At 33.7% G+C, this 12,048-nt stretch overlaps 1 protein-coding gene and 1 pseudogene across 1 annotated transcript; one reads left to right on the plus strand and one right to left on the minus strand.

Annotated features, from left to right (window-relative positions):
• Positions 1-1,671: 1,671 nt before the first annotated feature.
• On the plus strand, positions 1,672-7,874 carry LOC120193840 (AP2-like ethylene-responsive transcription factor At1g16060). The gene is made up of 10 exons (XM_039196270.1): positions 1,672-1,677; positions 2,106-2,107; positions 5,759-5,924; positions 6,083-6,165; positions 6,310-6,318; positions 6,472-6,560; positions 6,642-6,715; positions 6,811-6,861; positions 6,932-7,008; positions 7,316-7,874. The coding sequence occupies exons 3-10, from the start codon at positions 5,764-5,766 to the stop codon at positions 7,816-7,818; spliced, it is 1,047 nt and encodes a 348-aa protein (XP_039052201.1). The 5' UTR covers positions 1,672-1,677; positions 2,106-2,107; positions 5,759-5,763; the 3' UTR covers positions 7,819-7,874.
• A 1,281-nt stretch (positions 7,875-9,155) lies between these two features.
• Positions 9,156-11,336, minus strand: LOC120194326 (annotated as a pseudogene).
• Positions 11,337-12,048: the final 712 nt, after the last annotated feature.

Here is a 12,048-nt window from a genome sequence, read left to right on the forward strand (position 1 = left end):
AATTAATTCTCTACCAAATTTCTTAGCCGTCAAACACGTTAGACGTTTGAATTATATATTATATTCAATTATGATTTTATTCTATTTTTAGAAGAAAAAAATAGAAGCTGAAATTGTAATCTTCTATTTCTGTTATAAACAGAGGTTTTTATGGATGGATATTGCATTTAAATTTTGTGTTTACGGTTCAATTAATGAACGTGGTTAATTTTGAGCAAGCGTCTTCCACTTCAACTAATAACTCAATCATAAAATTAATTAAAAAGAAAAAGAAAAGTTTTTTCATAGAAAGCATATAGTTTTATTAAAAATAGAAAATATTCAAAATTACAACTTAAAATGTAATTATGACATTTTTCTTATTACCATTTAAACAAAAACTAGTCACCTATATCACATAAGGACCAAAGAAGAAAAATGTTAAAAAACCTAACAAAAATACTCGAACAAAATGAAAATACGGAGAAATCTAACTGCATCGACAAACGAACCATAAAAGGGAATGAAGCTACTGAAAGACCACCGACAAATCGTAAATCAAAGTCGAGCGACGTGAGAAAACTATCTACGAACGCAAAATGTGTATCCAAATCAATAAGAGGGTCCAAAGCAGAAAAGATCAGCATGATAACAAATAAGTGTCATATTGATCAGTCGTGGCAATGTTAAATCCAACACTAAGAAAAAAGATAAATGAAAACAACTGTTAAAAAAACTAAAAACTACCAAAAGACAGATAAATGTGCCCCAAAGGCAGAGATATACGTATCACAAATACAAAATTATTCTTATTAAAAAACTAAAAAAAAAAGACAACCGACAGTCGGCAACCAGTATCAAAACTGGTGCCGTTGACGGTTAAGCAAAATCAAAAAAAGAAATCGATTCGATCTATAAAAATAACACAAATTATAAAAGAAAAAGGAGGGGAGAGGACGAAGGGAGCGGTAAAATAAAAAGAAAAGTTGAAAATACATATGTTTCAATTTGCAAACCAATATTAATTTAGAAAGCTATTATTTATGCCCAATTTTTTTGGAAAGGGAATTTTGTATGATATTTATATATCATACATATATAAAACTAGACAAAAATACGAGTGTCATTAAAAAATTCTTTAATTCTAAATAGAAGAAAAAGAATACGCCATTGTCAAAATAAAAGTCGATATGTATACAATAGATCATCAAACTGAACAACACCACAGTCATCACCAGAACCATAATAGGTCTGTGAAATCCAATGGACCGACAATCCATCCATTATCTAACTGTTTCCCAACAATAGCTTATCACAATACGACCAGACCACTGCCAGCCACACGACACACTCAACACAGACCCCCAGCATGAATCATTGAATCAGCAGCTCCGACATATAAGCCAACATTATCTTTTGAAAGTAGCCCAAAAGCTAGAAGAAGGGCTGCTAAACCAATCTCCATTAAGATCTAGCTCTGCTGATCTGCAATTTACCAATCTAACTTGTGATTGCATTTAATTTGATATGGAAAAGTAGATAATTGAAGCCACCTTTAGGTAAGAATTTCCATGCCATTAATTAACATCGCATGTTTTCATTTTCAACTCTCAACTTCCAACAAAGAAAAAAGTAGGTTTATAGGGCTGCTTCGGCAGGTCATTTTCTCTTTGGAATTAAAAGGGGTCATTCTATCCCGTGATGAATACAGCTTCTTCATGTTTTTACTTTAATTAGTTAATGTATTGGGAGAGTATTAGGTTGAAAAGGAAATGCGTGTTTGTTTGTCCCACTTTCCTTCTCTGTAGATTTTTTTTTGCGAGTTTTCATTCTTACTTTTGAAAACCAAAACTATTGAGCGTGAATCATGGCGTCATATGTATAATCATTCGTTTAAATTGATTAGAGGTGTTCGTGTTATTTTAAAATTTTAATTTCAATTCACATACTTTAGTTTCGTGATATTGAACCTAGGGGTGAATAAAACATAATTTGATTCGAAAAACTAACTTTTTCAAGTCAACTTGACTTCGAGTTGTAATTTCGTAAACTCGACTCGAAAATTCTTTTAGTTCAAATCGAGCTATAAAATACAACCAGAATAACTCGAAATTTTTAGTAATTAGTGGTTTGATTTTCAAGTTAGAGTTGAATTCCCCAACTCTGTATGATATATGTATATCACATAAAAAATGAAGAAATATGTATGTATCGTAGATGGTTATAAAAATTATTTAAATCGGAATTAAATAATATCATAATATTATAAATATTTACAATAAAATTTAAATAGAAACTCAAACTCAACTTAACTAAAAAAACTCCAAATCAAGTTTGAGTTATAAAATAGGATTATTCAACTCGAATAACTCAAAATTTTTTTGACTCAACTCGACTCGACTCGATTGAACGCTCACCCTTAATTAAATCTCAACACTATTTTTCATTTTTAAAATTTTAGCTACTTTCTTAATATAATATAATATAATATAGATCCATATGATTCCTATATTCTATTAGGAATATCGTTTTGATTATGATAATAAAAATGGGTTGCCCGGGACTCGAACCCGGAACTAGTCGGATGGAGTAGATAATTTCCTTGTTAAAATGAAATTGAAATTTCATTAAATTTTATTAATCATTACATAGTTATACAACACAACACAACACAACACAACACAACACAACACAACACAACACAACACAACACAACACAACACAACATAATATAATATAATATTTAATGTCGTAAAATTAAAACATAAGAATTTAAATTTAAATTTTAAAATAGCATAATTACCCTTTACATATTTAAATCATGTGTGTAGTTATTAGGAGGAAGAAGGAGAGAATCAGAGATTGCAAATGATCAATCTCATGATCTAATGTCAATCATTACTCTCTTGCTGATACATAGGGACAAAACCATAATTGAATTATGATGGGACGAAATTACTCAACCTTGAAACCAATAAAAGATTAACAAATAAATAAATTATAAAAATTTAAAAGATGAAACTTAATTTCATAAATATTAAAATAAAAAGAGTTTTGAAAATTAATTAAATTGTAAAAGTTAATACTTAACAAACCGAAATCTTATGAAGGTTTGGGCTTTGTCGATATAAGAGTCAAGAATCGATCACTTTTAAATAGTGGATTTGGAGATTCGGAACGAGTCTAAATGTTTGAGGAGAAAAATCATTGATGCTAAGTATGAGTCTAATAGAAATTCGTTGCTTCCAAGGCCTGTTCAAAGCAGGAAGGCATCTTGGTTGTGGAGAAGCATCACTTCACCATTGACCAAAAATAAGGATAAACTCACTCGATAGTTAAGTAGTGTTGTGGGAGATGGGAGTAAGAATGAGTTTTGGGAGGGCCATTGGACAGATGTTCCCTCCCTAAAATTGGCATTCCCTAGAATTTTTGGGATTGCAATTCGTAAGAGTGAAAAAAATCAAGGATTTTGGGATCTACCCAAACGTGGAGTTTCAGTTTAGGAATCTAATCTTCGTGTGCTCTGTAAGGAGTCGGAATCAATCTTGCATTTCCTGGATCGGTACAAGCTCTGCTCATTCTGTGGTATCATAAAAAAATTCGCATGGAAGCATAAGCAATCTAGATTATGAGCTTTTTTGGGTTTGTATGGGCTAGGACTGCATTATCTTCAATAAACGTTCAATCAGCGTGGAGAGATTATTTGATGCAGCAGTGTTGTTGACAGGAATCCGGTCCAAGTTCAATTGGCCGTCGCTTATCATTTCCGTTCAAGACTTTATCCGGCGGCCTGATGCAATTCAAATTCAAAAATAGGCGAGTGACTGCTGCTTTGATGTCCTAATGATATCCTAAAGTTAGATGAGTGATTGTGATGTTGTTTTGTGTTATGTGGCGATCCCCTAATTGGTGCTAAGGTCTATATAGGATAGTAATTGTTTTATGGTTCTTAGTGTTTTGCTTTACCCTGGAGATATTGTGGATCTGGTCTGGTTTATGTTATGCTTGTGCTGTGTGTTTGTGTTTGGTAGGGTTGTAACTTGTAAGCGTTTGTTTGTAGTTTGGTGATCTTATGTTCTTCAATTTTTGTTAGCGTTGGTGCTAGGTGTAGCAGTTTTGGGATCTATACTGTTAAATATGGTTCCTTGTATGAACTGATTGGATTACTTGCGTATCTGTGGTGCACCCTTTTTCCTCTAAATAGGTTGGTCATTTTTTAATGGAGTCTATGATTATGTTCTGTTTTGTATGTAGTATTGATAAATCCATACAAAACTCTCCTTTTTCAAAAATAAAAATTAATTTTATTATTTATAAAATGACATGATCATAAAAACCAATTCAACTAAAATTTATTATTATACTTCAAAAATTATATTTAACTTGATTTGATTATACAAGGTAGCTTTAGTTATTTCTAAACATGAGAGTAATTTTATCAAAAGAAAAATCAAAGTAATATTAAATTTAATTCGAAGAAGCACTTGCAACCCCAAATGGAACTTGAACGAATTTGTCAAAGTACGTATGTAAATCGGTAAATGTCAATTACTTCTATTAGTAGTTTTTAGGGTTCGATTAGCAAGTTAATATTAAACATATGAAAAATTATATGTGGAAGTATGTTTAAATATTTAATATACTTATATTAATTTTTTTTAAATTTTATAAATATTTTTAAAAGGTTTAATACAAAAATAAGTGACTAAACTATATTTGGAAAAACGTTTTAGTGTCTAAAGAATTTTTCACTAAAAAAATGTGCTTAACGTTTTTTCCGTTATCATTTTAGGTGCCGACGTTAATTGTCGTTAAAAAAATCCCGTTAAGTGACACATTATGGTATTTTTAAAAAAAATATTTTATATTAAAAAAAGCACAACTACACAGTCGTGCTCCCCATTCTCCCCGTCCCCTGCCATGGCCAACCAAACGGCAAACGACCGACCACCATATCCTGTCAAACGACCGATTGTCATGATCGATCTAAAGAATTTTTATAGTTTCAAAACCCTAAAATAAATATTTTCAATTACACCATTTTTCGGTGCTCGATTGGTTGCCAAAGCATGGGGATTTTGGTCATGGGTGGTTGGTTGAACATACGTCGTTAGGTGTTTGATCGATTGACGGTGTTGGTGGTGATCGATGGTGGCAAAGGGATTAAAATGAAGTTTCTAAAAGTTTTGGATTTTTTTTTAAGATTTAAAAAAATTAGATTTTTTTAATTAGATTTTTTATTTTTATTTTAAATAAAAATTACTAAAATTATCATAGCGTGACACGTGTCACATAACAGTATTTTTAATGGTGGTTAACGCCGAACACCTACAAGTGTAACGGAAAAAACGCTATAAACCTATTTTTAACATGAAAATTTTTTTAGGCACAATTTTTTTTTCGAAGCATAATTAAGAAATTATTTTTATATTAATCCTTTTAAAAATAAAAAACAGATTGTGGTGAATCTTTTATATAACCACCCAAAATCAAACAGTCAAAGCAAGCAAAGTAGCTAACCGTGGAGGGAGCATTACTTTATAAACCAGAGCAAAGCAAAGCAAAACAAAACAGAGTCGAGGAAAAGCCGCTTAACGAAGGCGAAAACCTTGAAGACTCTCTGCCCCTTCTGTTTTCCCTCGCACAAAGACCTCAAACCCCCATATTTCCCTCAATCCTTTTTGAATTCGTTTCTCATTCTTTCGCACCTACAATTGTTAACGTTTTCAGTGTGAAATTTGTGTGTTTATTGCTCAGCCTCTTATTTTTGTTTTGCAAGTTTTGATGGCGCAAAACTCGCATCAATACCAGAAGAACGGTGCTGATAATGAAAACAGTGATGCATTCATCGCTGCAAAGCCTACAACCAAACGGAAGCGGACTCGTAAAACTGCTCCCCGTCACTCTCCTCCCCAACGTACCTCCACTTATCGAGGTGTTACAAGGTTATTAATCGGTCATACATATATACATACTTGCAATAAATACAGCATTATTGTCCGTTCTGGGGATCGGCGATCTTTCTTGGTCATCTTGTTCTAATTTTTTGCTTCCGTTCTGTTTTGACTTGTCGACACTTTAATTCATCGGTTTAATTAATCAGGCACCGATGTACGGGACGATTCGAAGCTCATTTGTGGGATAAGGATTGCTGGAATGAATCGCAGAACAAAAAAGGAAGACAAGGTAATAATAATAATAACAACAATAATCCTTCTTCCTCACATCTTTTCCTCTTCCTACGGCAGTAATTTTTTTACAATCAAATTAATAACTCAAAGTTATTTCTATTGAATTTCATGGTTTGGACGGAAACTGAAATTAATGCAGTATATTTAGGTGAGTTTCATCACTCTGGTGATCTTTCTTTTCCTCCCCTGACCACCTTTAAATATGTCTGTCATACGAGAACTATATTCTTGCCATATATAATTCAGATTCATCGGAATTTAATGGAATTCATTATTTTGGATGTATTGGTATTTTGGTTAGGTGCTTATGCCGATGAAGAAGCGGCAGCACATGCATATGACTTGGCTGCATTAAAGTACTGGGGACATGATACTATCCTCAATTTCCCAGTATGTTAATTTCACTTGGAAATTTCCCCTCATCACTTTATCTGTTTTTGTTTACAGAAAGAAAACTTCAAATGTTTGCAGTTATCAACTTATGAAAACGAGCTAAAGGAAATGGAGTGTCAATCCAAAGAAGAATATATTGGATCTTTGCGCAGGTAATACTGAAAAAAAGGGTGTAAAAATACCATTATAAACATATATATTTAACCCATGATTTGATCATTCATATTTTTCGGTTTAATATTGAAAGGAAAAGCAGCGGATTTGCTCGGGGGGTCTCGAAATACAGAGGCGTAGCCAGGTGAGATTTCTTTTGCATTAAATGTAAGTTCAATTTTGTGGGGTTGATGGCCCTTCAATTTATCTTGTAGGCATCACCACAATGGAAGATGGGAAGCTCGAATTGGCATAGTTTTTGGCAACAAATATCTCTACCTTGGAACATATGGTAATTTTATTTGCTTAAATTGCTTACAATTAGATATACGCAATCGCAAAAGGCAAAACGATGAGAATGAATTGTAATAAAATCCAGGTGGTTGAGATATGGTTTACCAAACTTCAACACCCCTGCCCACTCGCCTATTTAATATTTGGAAAAGTCAATTGTCCTAACTCTCCAACTCTCCACCCAATTATGCATGCATATTTACTTCACCTTTATTATATACATTACTTCATTTATATGATCTCTAGCTGGTTAGTCTAGTTTCATTGATCAATGGTTGATAGTAATTAATTGCCCTTTTTTTCAGCCACACAAGAAGAAGCAGCGATGGCATATGACATGGCCGCCATAGAATACAGAGGACTTAATGCTATTACAAACTTCGACCTAAGTTGTTACGTTGATTATATACGTTCAAATCATCGAAATCAGTCGAATGATTCTGAAAATCATGAACGAGATCTCAAACACGATATCGATTCTAAATTAGGGTTTTTCATCGAGTCTCAAACTATCTTTACAGGTGATAAACGATTAATTGGTAACAAGGACTGTGCTAGATCAAAATCATCAGCACTGGGTCATTTGTTGCGATCGTCGAGATTTAAGAAAATGCTAGAGAGGACCTCGGCAACAACGCGTCCATCAATGCCACCGAAACCCGATGCACCTCGTCGAAGCTTTCCAGATGACATTCAAACATACTTTGATTATCAAGATTGTAGCAGCTATACCAAGGATGATGATATTATTTTTAGCGATCTAAATTCACTAGCGATACCATTGTTTCATTGTGAACTTGATGGCTAGATTCAATAATGAGCTAAGTGGATTTAGTGGCAATAACATAATTAAATTTGCAGGGATGGAGTTTGTTTATTTGTACTGGTTCATTTAAGTGTAGATAAAGACGTTCATTTTTCAAGTATTTTTAAATATAAAATAATTGGCACGTTCATTTTAAAAAGAAAATTTATAAATTAGTTAATTCATGCAGGCATGTATCTAATCGTTTGCGAGCAACTTGTGAAGCTGTCTTAGTTGACCAATCAAGTATTTTTAAATTTGCGAGCAAATTTTGTTATTTTATATAAAATATAAGTATTTTTTTATTAATATGAGGTAAGTATAAGATAATATTTGTTCAGTGAGAATTCAATTATTTGACATTGAACGCTCATCCTTCTGACATTCATGATATTTGAACCCGAGATTTCAAAGAATAACAATAACTCCTCTGCAACCAAATCTCTTGGTTTGTGCATAAAATATAAATAAATAATAATTGATTGAATAAAATATTAAGATTTTAAGACACTACGACTTTATTAAAAGGTTTAATACCAAAAGAAGTGCTCAAACTATATCCAAAATCTCAAATAGGTGCCTAAGCTATTTTTTGACTCATCTTGATGTCTAACGTTACAAACGTTACCCGTTTAAGTACCCGGTCAACGACGTTGATTTGTTCGTTAAGTGATATGTGTCATAATCTGGTAATTTTAAATTTTTATTTTTTAAAAAATTAAAGATTAAAAATAATTTAATTTAGAAAAAGCCCTAATTTTTCAAAAATATCAGCAACAAAAAACCTCGAAATCTTAAGATTTCTTATTCTAGTCTCATTTACTCTGACCTCCGGTTATATCTCCGACAACTCATTCACCGACGACCAGCCACCTATACGTCATCGACCGCCTAATGACCTGTCATAATTTTTACTTTCATCTCTAAACCTAAAATTCTCAAATCCCTAAATTTAAATTTTTAATCCTTAAAATCTCAAAACACTCATTCCTTCAAATTTAATCGTGATAATTGGCCCTTTCGTCGACTGTGGCAGCAGGCCATTTGATCGGTCATTTGACCATTGGCCGTTTACCCTTTGAGGGGAAAAGGGGGAGCACACAAGGAAGAGAGGCCTTTGGCAATTTGATTTTTTTTAATAATATTTTTAATTTTTAAAAAAATTAAAAAATTAAAATTATAAGATTGTTACACGTGTCATTTAACGGTTTTAATAACAATCGTTACGACCAAGACACCCAGATAGATAACGTTTATAACGTTAGACACCGAGATGAGTCAAAAAATAATTTAGACGTCTATTCGAGATTTTAAGTATAGTTTGAACATTTATTTTAGTATTAAGCCTTATTAAAATTTGTAAAGTTGTTAAATCCTTCACAGCCGCTCATTTTAAAAAGAAAATGTAAATAATTTGTTAAAGCCGGTGCTGTTGGGAAGCCCGAAAATTGTTTCTGAAACTGTCTTCAAGGCCTTGTAGAGTGTTGGAGGAAGCCTCGTGATAACGGTCCAGGAGTCGATAAGCATCTTGGTCTTCCTGATGCTTGAATCTTGCAGTGTCACCCCACCAACACTGAAGCCAGTAAGGTTGAGGAAATAGAAAGTTGATAGCTTTGGATTTGGGATCATTCTAGTGTAAGAGAAGGGGTTGAAGTATTGTAAACTGATGAACTGCCTCCCAGAACTAATGAACCAGAAGCCCCGGATTCTCTTGAAGGCAGACAATAGGAAAAAAAACCACCAAATATTGCCCAAGTTTGAGAAACCTGAGAGATAGAACTCCTCCCTAGTCCCAACAGGCCAGAAGCTCAACCGAACAGACCTTTATTATTCCGGCCGCACCCGAATACAGAATTATCCACCGGAGTCTTGCCTAGATTGATATGATCATGAGCTAGATCACCACGAGTGTAGGGTCCATCACCATAGCTAACGATATAGTTACATGTCGGCGGGTTTCCCCCACATATTCCCGTGTTCCCAGTTGCAAATGCAAGTGACTGACACACAGATGGATTGCATGAGACTGTTCGGTAGGAAGGAGATGCTTCAGGGTTGAAAAATGGCCCTTTTTGACCATAACATGATTTGCAAGGCTGGCATTGAACCCACGTTAAATCACTTCCGGTGTCGACAATCAGTCATTTTCCGACCACCTATTTCCACCGTAACAATGTAGTTTAGTGTCCTGAGTTCGACACCAGAAGTTAAGGGGATTCGAGCAACCGGAACTTGTCGTGTTTCGGCAGGTGCCATCCATGTTTTGATTCGGGCTTGCAATGATCCAACTCTTAGATCATTCGAAATCGGGCGTTTTTGAAGTAACTTGTTCCAGTCTTTGTGCCTTCCTCCAATCTCGGTGCTTCATTTCCAATATAGTCGCACCTTTCTCCTTCCCTAAACATCCAAAACCAAAGGGGTAAAGATATATAATCAAACATATTATTGGATTAAGAAAGATGAAAGCATAACAATGACTTAAAAAAGCAAATTAAACCAAAGAGAGAAAAGGAGAAAACCCCATAAACTTTAAGCAAAAGGTTGTAATGCAAGAAAAAGCAGTAAATACATGTTTGTATGTATGGATTTGACGGCAAGGGCGGTTGCATCCCATTATTTTGGGAAAATAATTAAATTTAACTTGATATGTTAATGAAACAAGAAAAAATAAATATTTTGCATACCCATTATTTTTAAAAAGAGAAAATTAAAATTTTAGACCCCAATTTGACGGCAAGGGCGGTTGCATTCCATTATTTTGGGAAAATAATTAAATTTAACTTGATATGTTAAGGAAACAAGAAAAAATAAATATTTTGCATACCCATTATTTTTAAAAAGAGAAAATTAAAATTTTAGACCCCAATTTTAAATTTCTAGATTTGCTGATTCACATTATAAAAGTAAAAGCAGTAAAACCCATTAGTTAAGCTAAATTGAGAGGTTGAGATATTTATTATATAATAAAAGTAAAAGCAGACAGAAGCCAATTATAATTGCATAATCTAACCAAAGCAAAATCAAGATAAACTCAAAGTACAGTTTATGTAGTTTTCCACTCTGGATTAAATGTAAAGAGAGAGGGAGAGAGGGGGCAGGGCAATAATGGGTGTCTCCCACAAGGCATGAAGCCATGAACACAGTTATGGACCCTATTCCTATCCCTAGTAGGAAAAAGAAAATGAGAACAGATACAGTGATGGAGATGCATCCCAGAGTGGAAAATAAAATAAAGGTGAAGTTTGGACAAGCAATGTAATGAATGTAGTTCATTTCATCTGATAACACGCAGAGAGAGAAAGAAAGAAAGAAAAAGAGAGCTTACTTGATTTACGAGAACGAGACAAACAAGTATGGGAATTGTGGTTCCATTGAAAGCGGCGTTGTTGCAGGTTGAGGAGCTGCTTGTCTCCATAACAGTGAACCCCATTTTGGGCGAGGAGGAGGAAAGCTACGAGCCAAAGCATAAATGGGACAAGGGCCATTGCTGAGGGGAGAGCAAAGAAAACAGGAAGAAATAGACCAAGGAATAGAACAAAAGAGGAAGGGCTGGCTGGCTAAAGGTCCCACTGCTGCATGAGAAGAATTATTAAGGGATTCACAAAAACCATCCTCAATTTCTCAGCATATTTTAAATACGAATAACTCTTAACCGCATCTCATTAAACAAATATACATATAGTAATCTTTTAAGTATTAATTGTAGCATTTACAATTTTCACGGACCAAATAATATACAGGAGAAGTTTTTTTTTTTTTTTAAATATATATATATATATATATATATATAGTAGTATATGGTTGGCTAATGTGAGGAAAGGGGCTTGCCTCTTCACGGAATCTACTGTTTTCTGCAACCCAATACTCTTCTCTCTTTTTTTTACATTTTATATTATATAGTAACTCACCCGACCTTCAATTTTATGTACCCCACATTCTTTTGCATGCTTGTAGTCGGACCATGCAGTTTTGGAATCATGGTTGTGACTGTTGATTATGAATGTTATTTGAAATCTAGTGATGATGTTATTGTTGTTCACATATCAAGGGCTCATATATTTTTAAACCATCCTAATTAGTGTATACCCAATTTATCTGGTCTTAGATAGGGGTGGGAATAGGTCAGGCCGGCCTACAGGGGCCTGGGCTTGACCTGTATAAAGTTTGACCTAACCTGATTTATTTAACTAAACAGGCTAAACCCAGGCCTTTTTAAAAGCTTATTTAACTAAA

This window comes from Hibiscus syriacus, unplaced genomic scaffold (genome assembly GCF_006381635.1).
Source record: "Hibiscus syriacus cultivar Baekdansim isolate YM2019G1 unplaced genomic scaffold, ASM638163v2 tig00116997_pilon, whole genome shotgun sequence".
NCBI lineage: Eukaryota > Viridiplantae > Streptophyta > Magnoliopsida > Malvales > Malvaceae > Hibiscus > Hibiscus syriacus.

What these genes read in the sequence shown, in the direction of transcription:
- LOC120193840 (XM_039196270.1), top strand. Translation starts at nt 5,764, where the DNA reads ATGGCGCAAAACTCGCATCAATACCAGAAGAACGGTGCTGATAATGAA. An exon ending in TATATTGGATCTTTGCGCAG is followed by an intron (nt 6,716 to 6,810) that starts GTAATACTGAAA and finishes TAATATTGAAAG; the next exon opens with GAAAAGCAGCGGATTTGCTC. An exon ending in AAATACAGAGGCGTAGCCAG is followed by an intron (nt 6,862 to 6,931) that starts GTGAGATTTCTT and finishes TTTATCTTGTAG; the next exon opens with GCATCACCACAATGGAAGAT.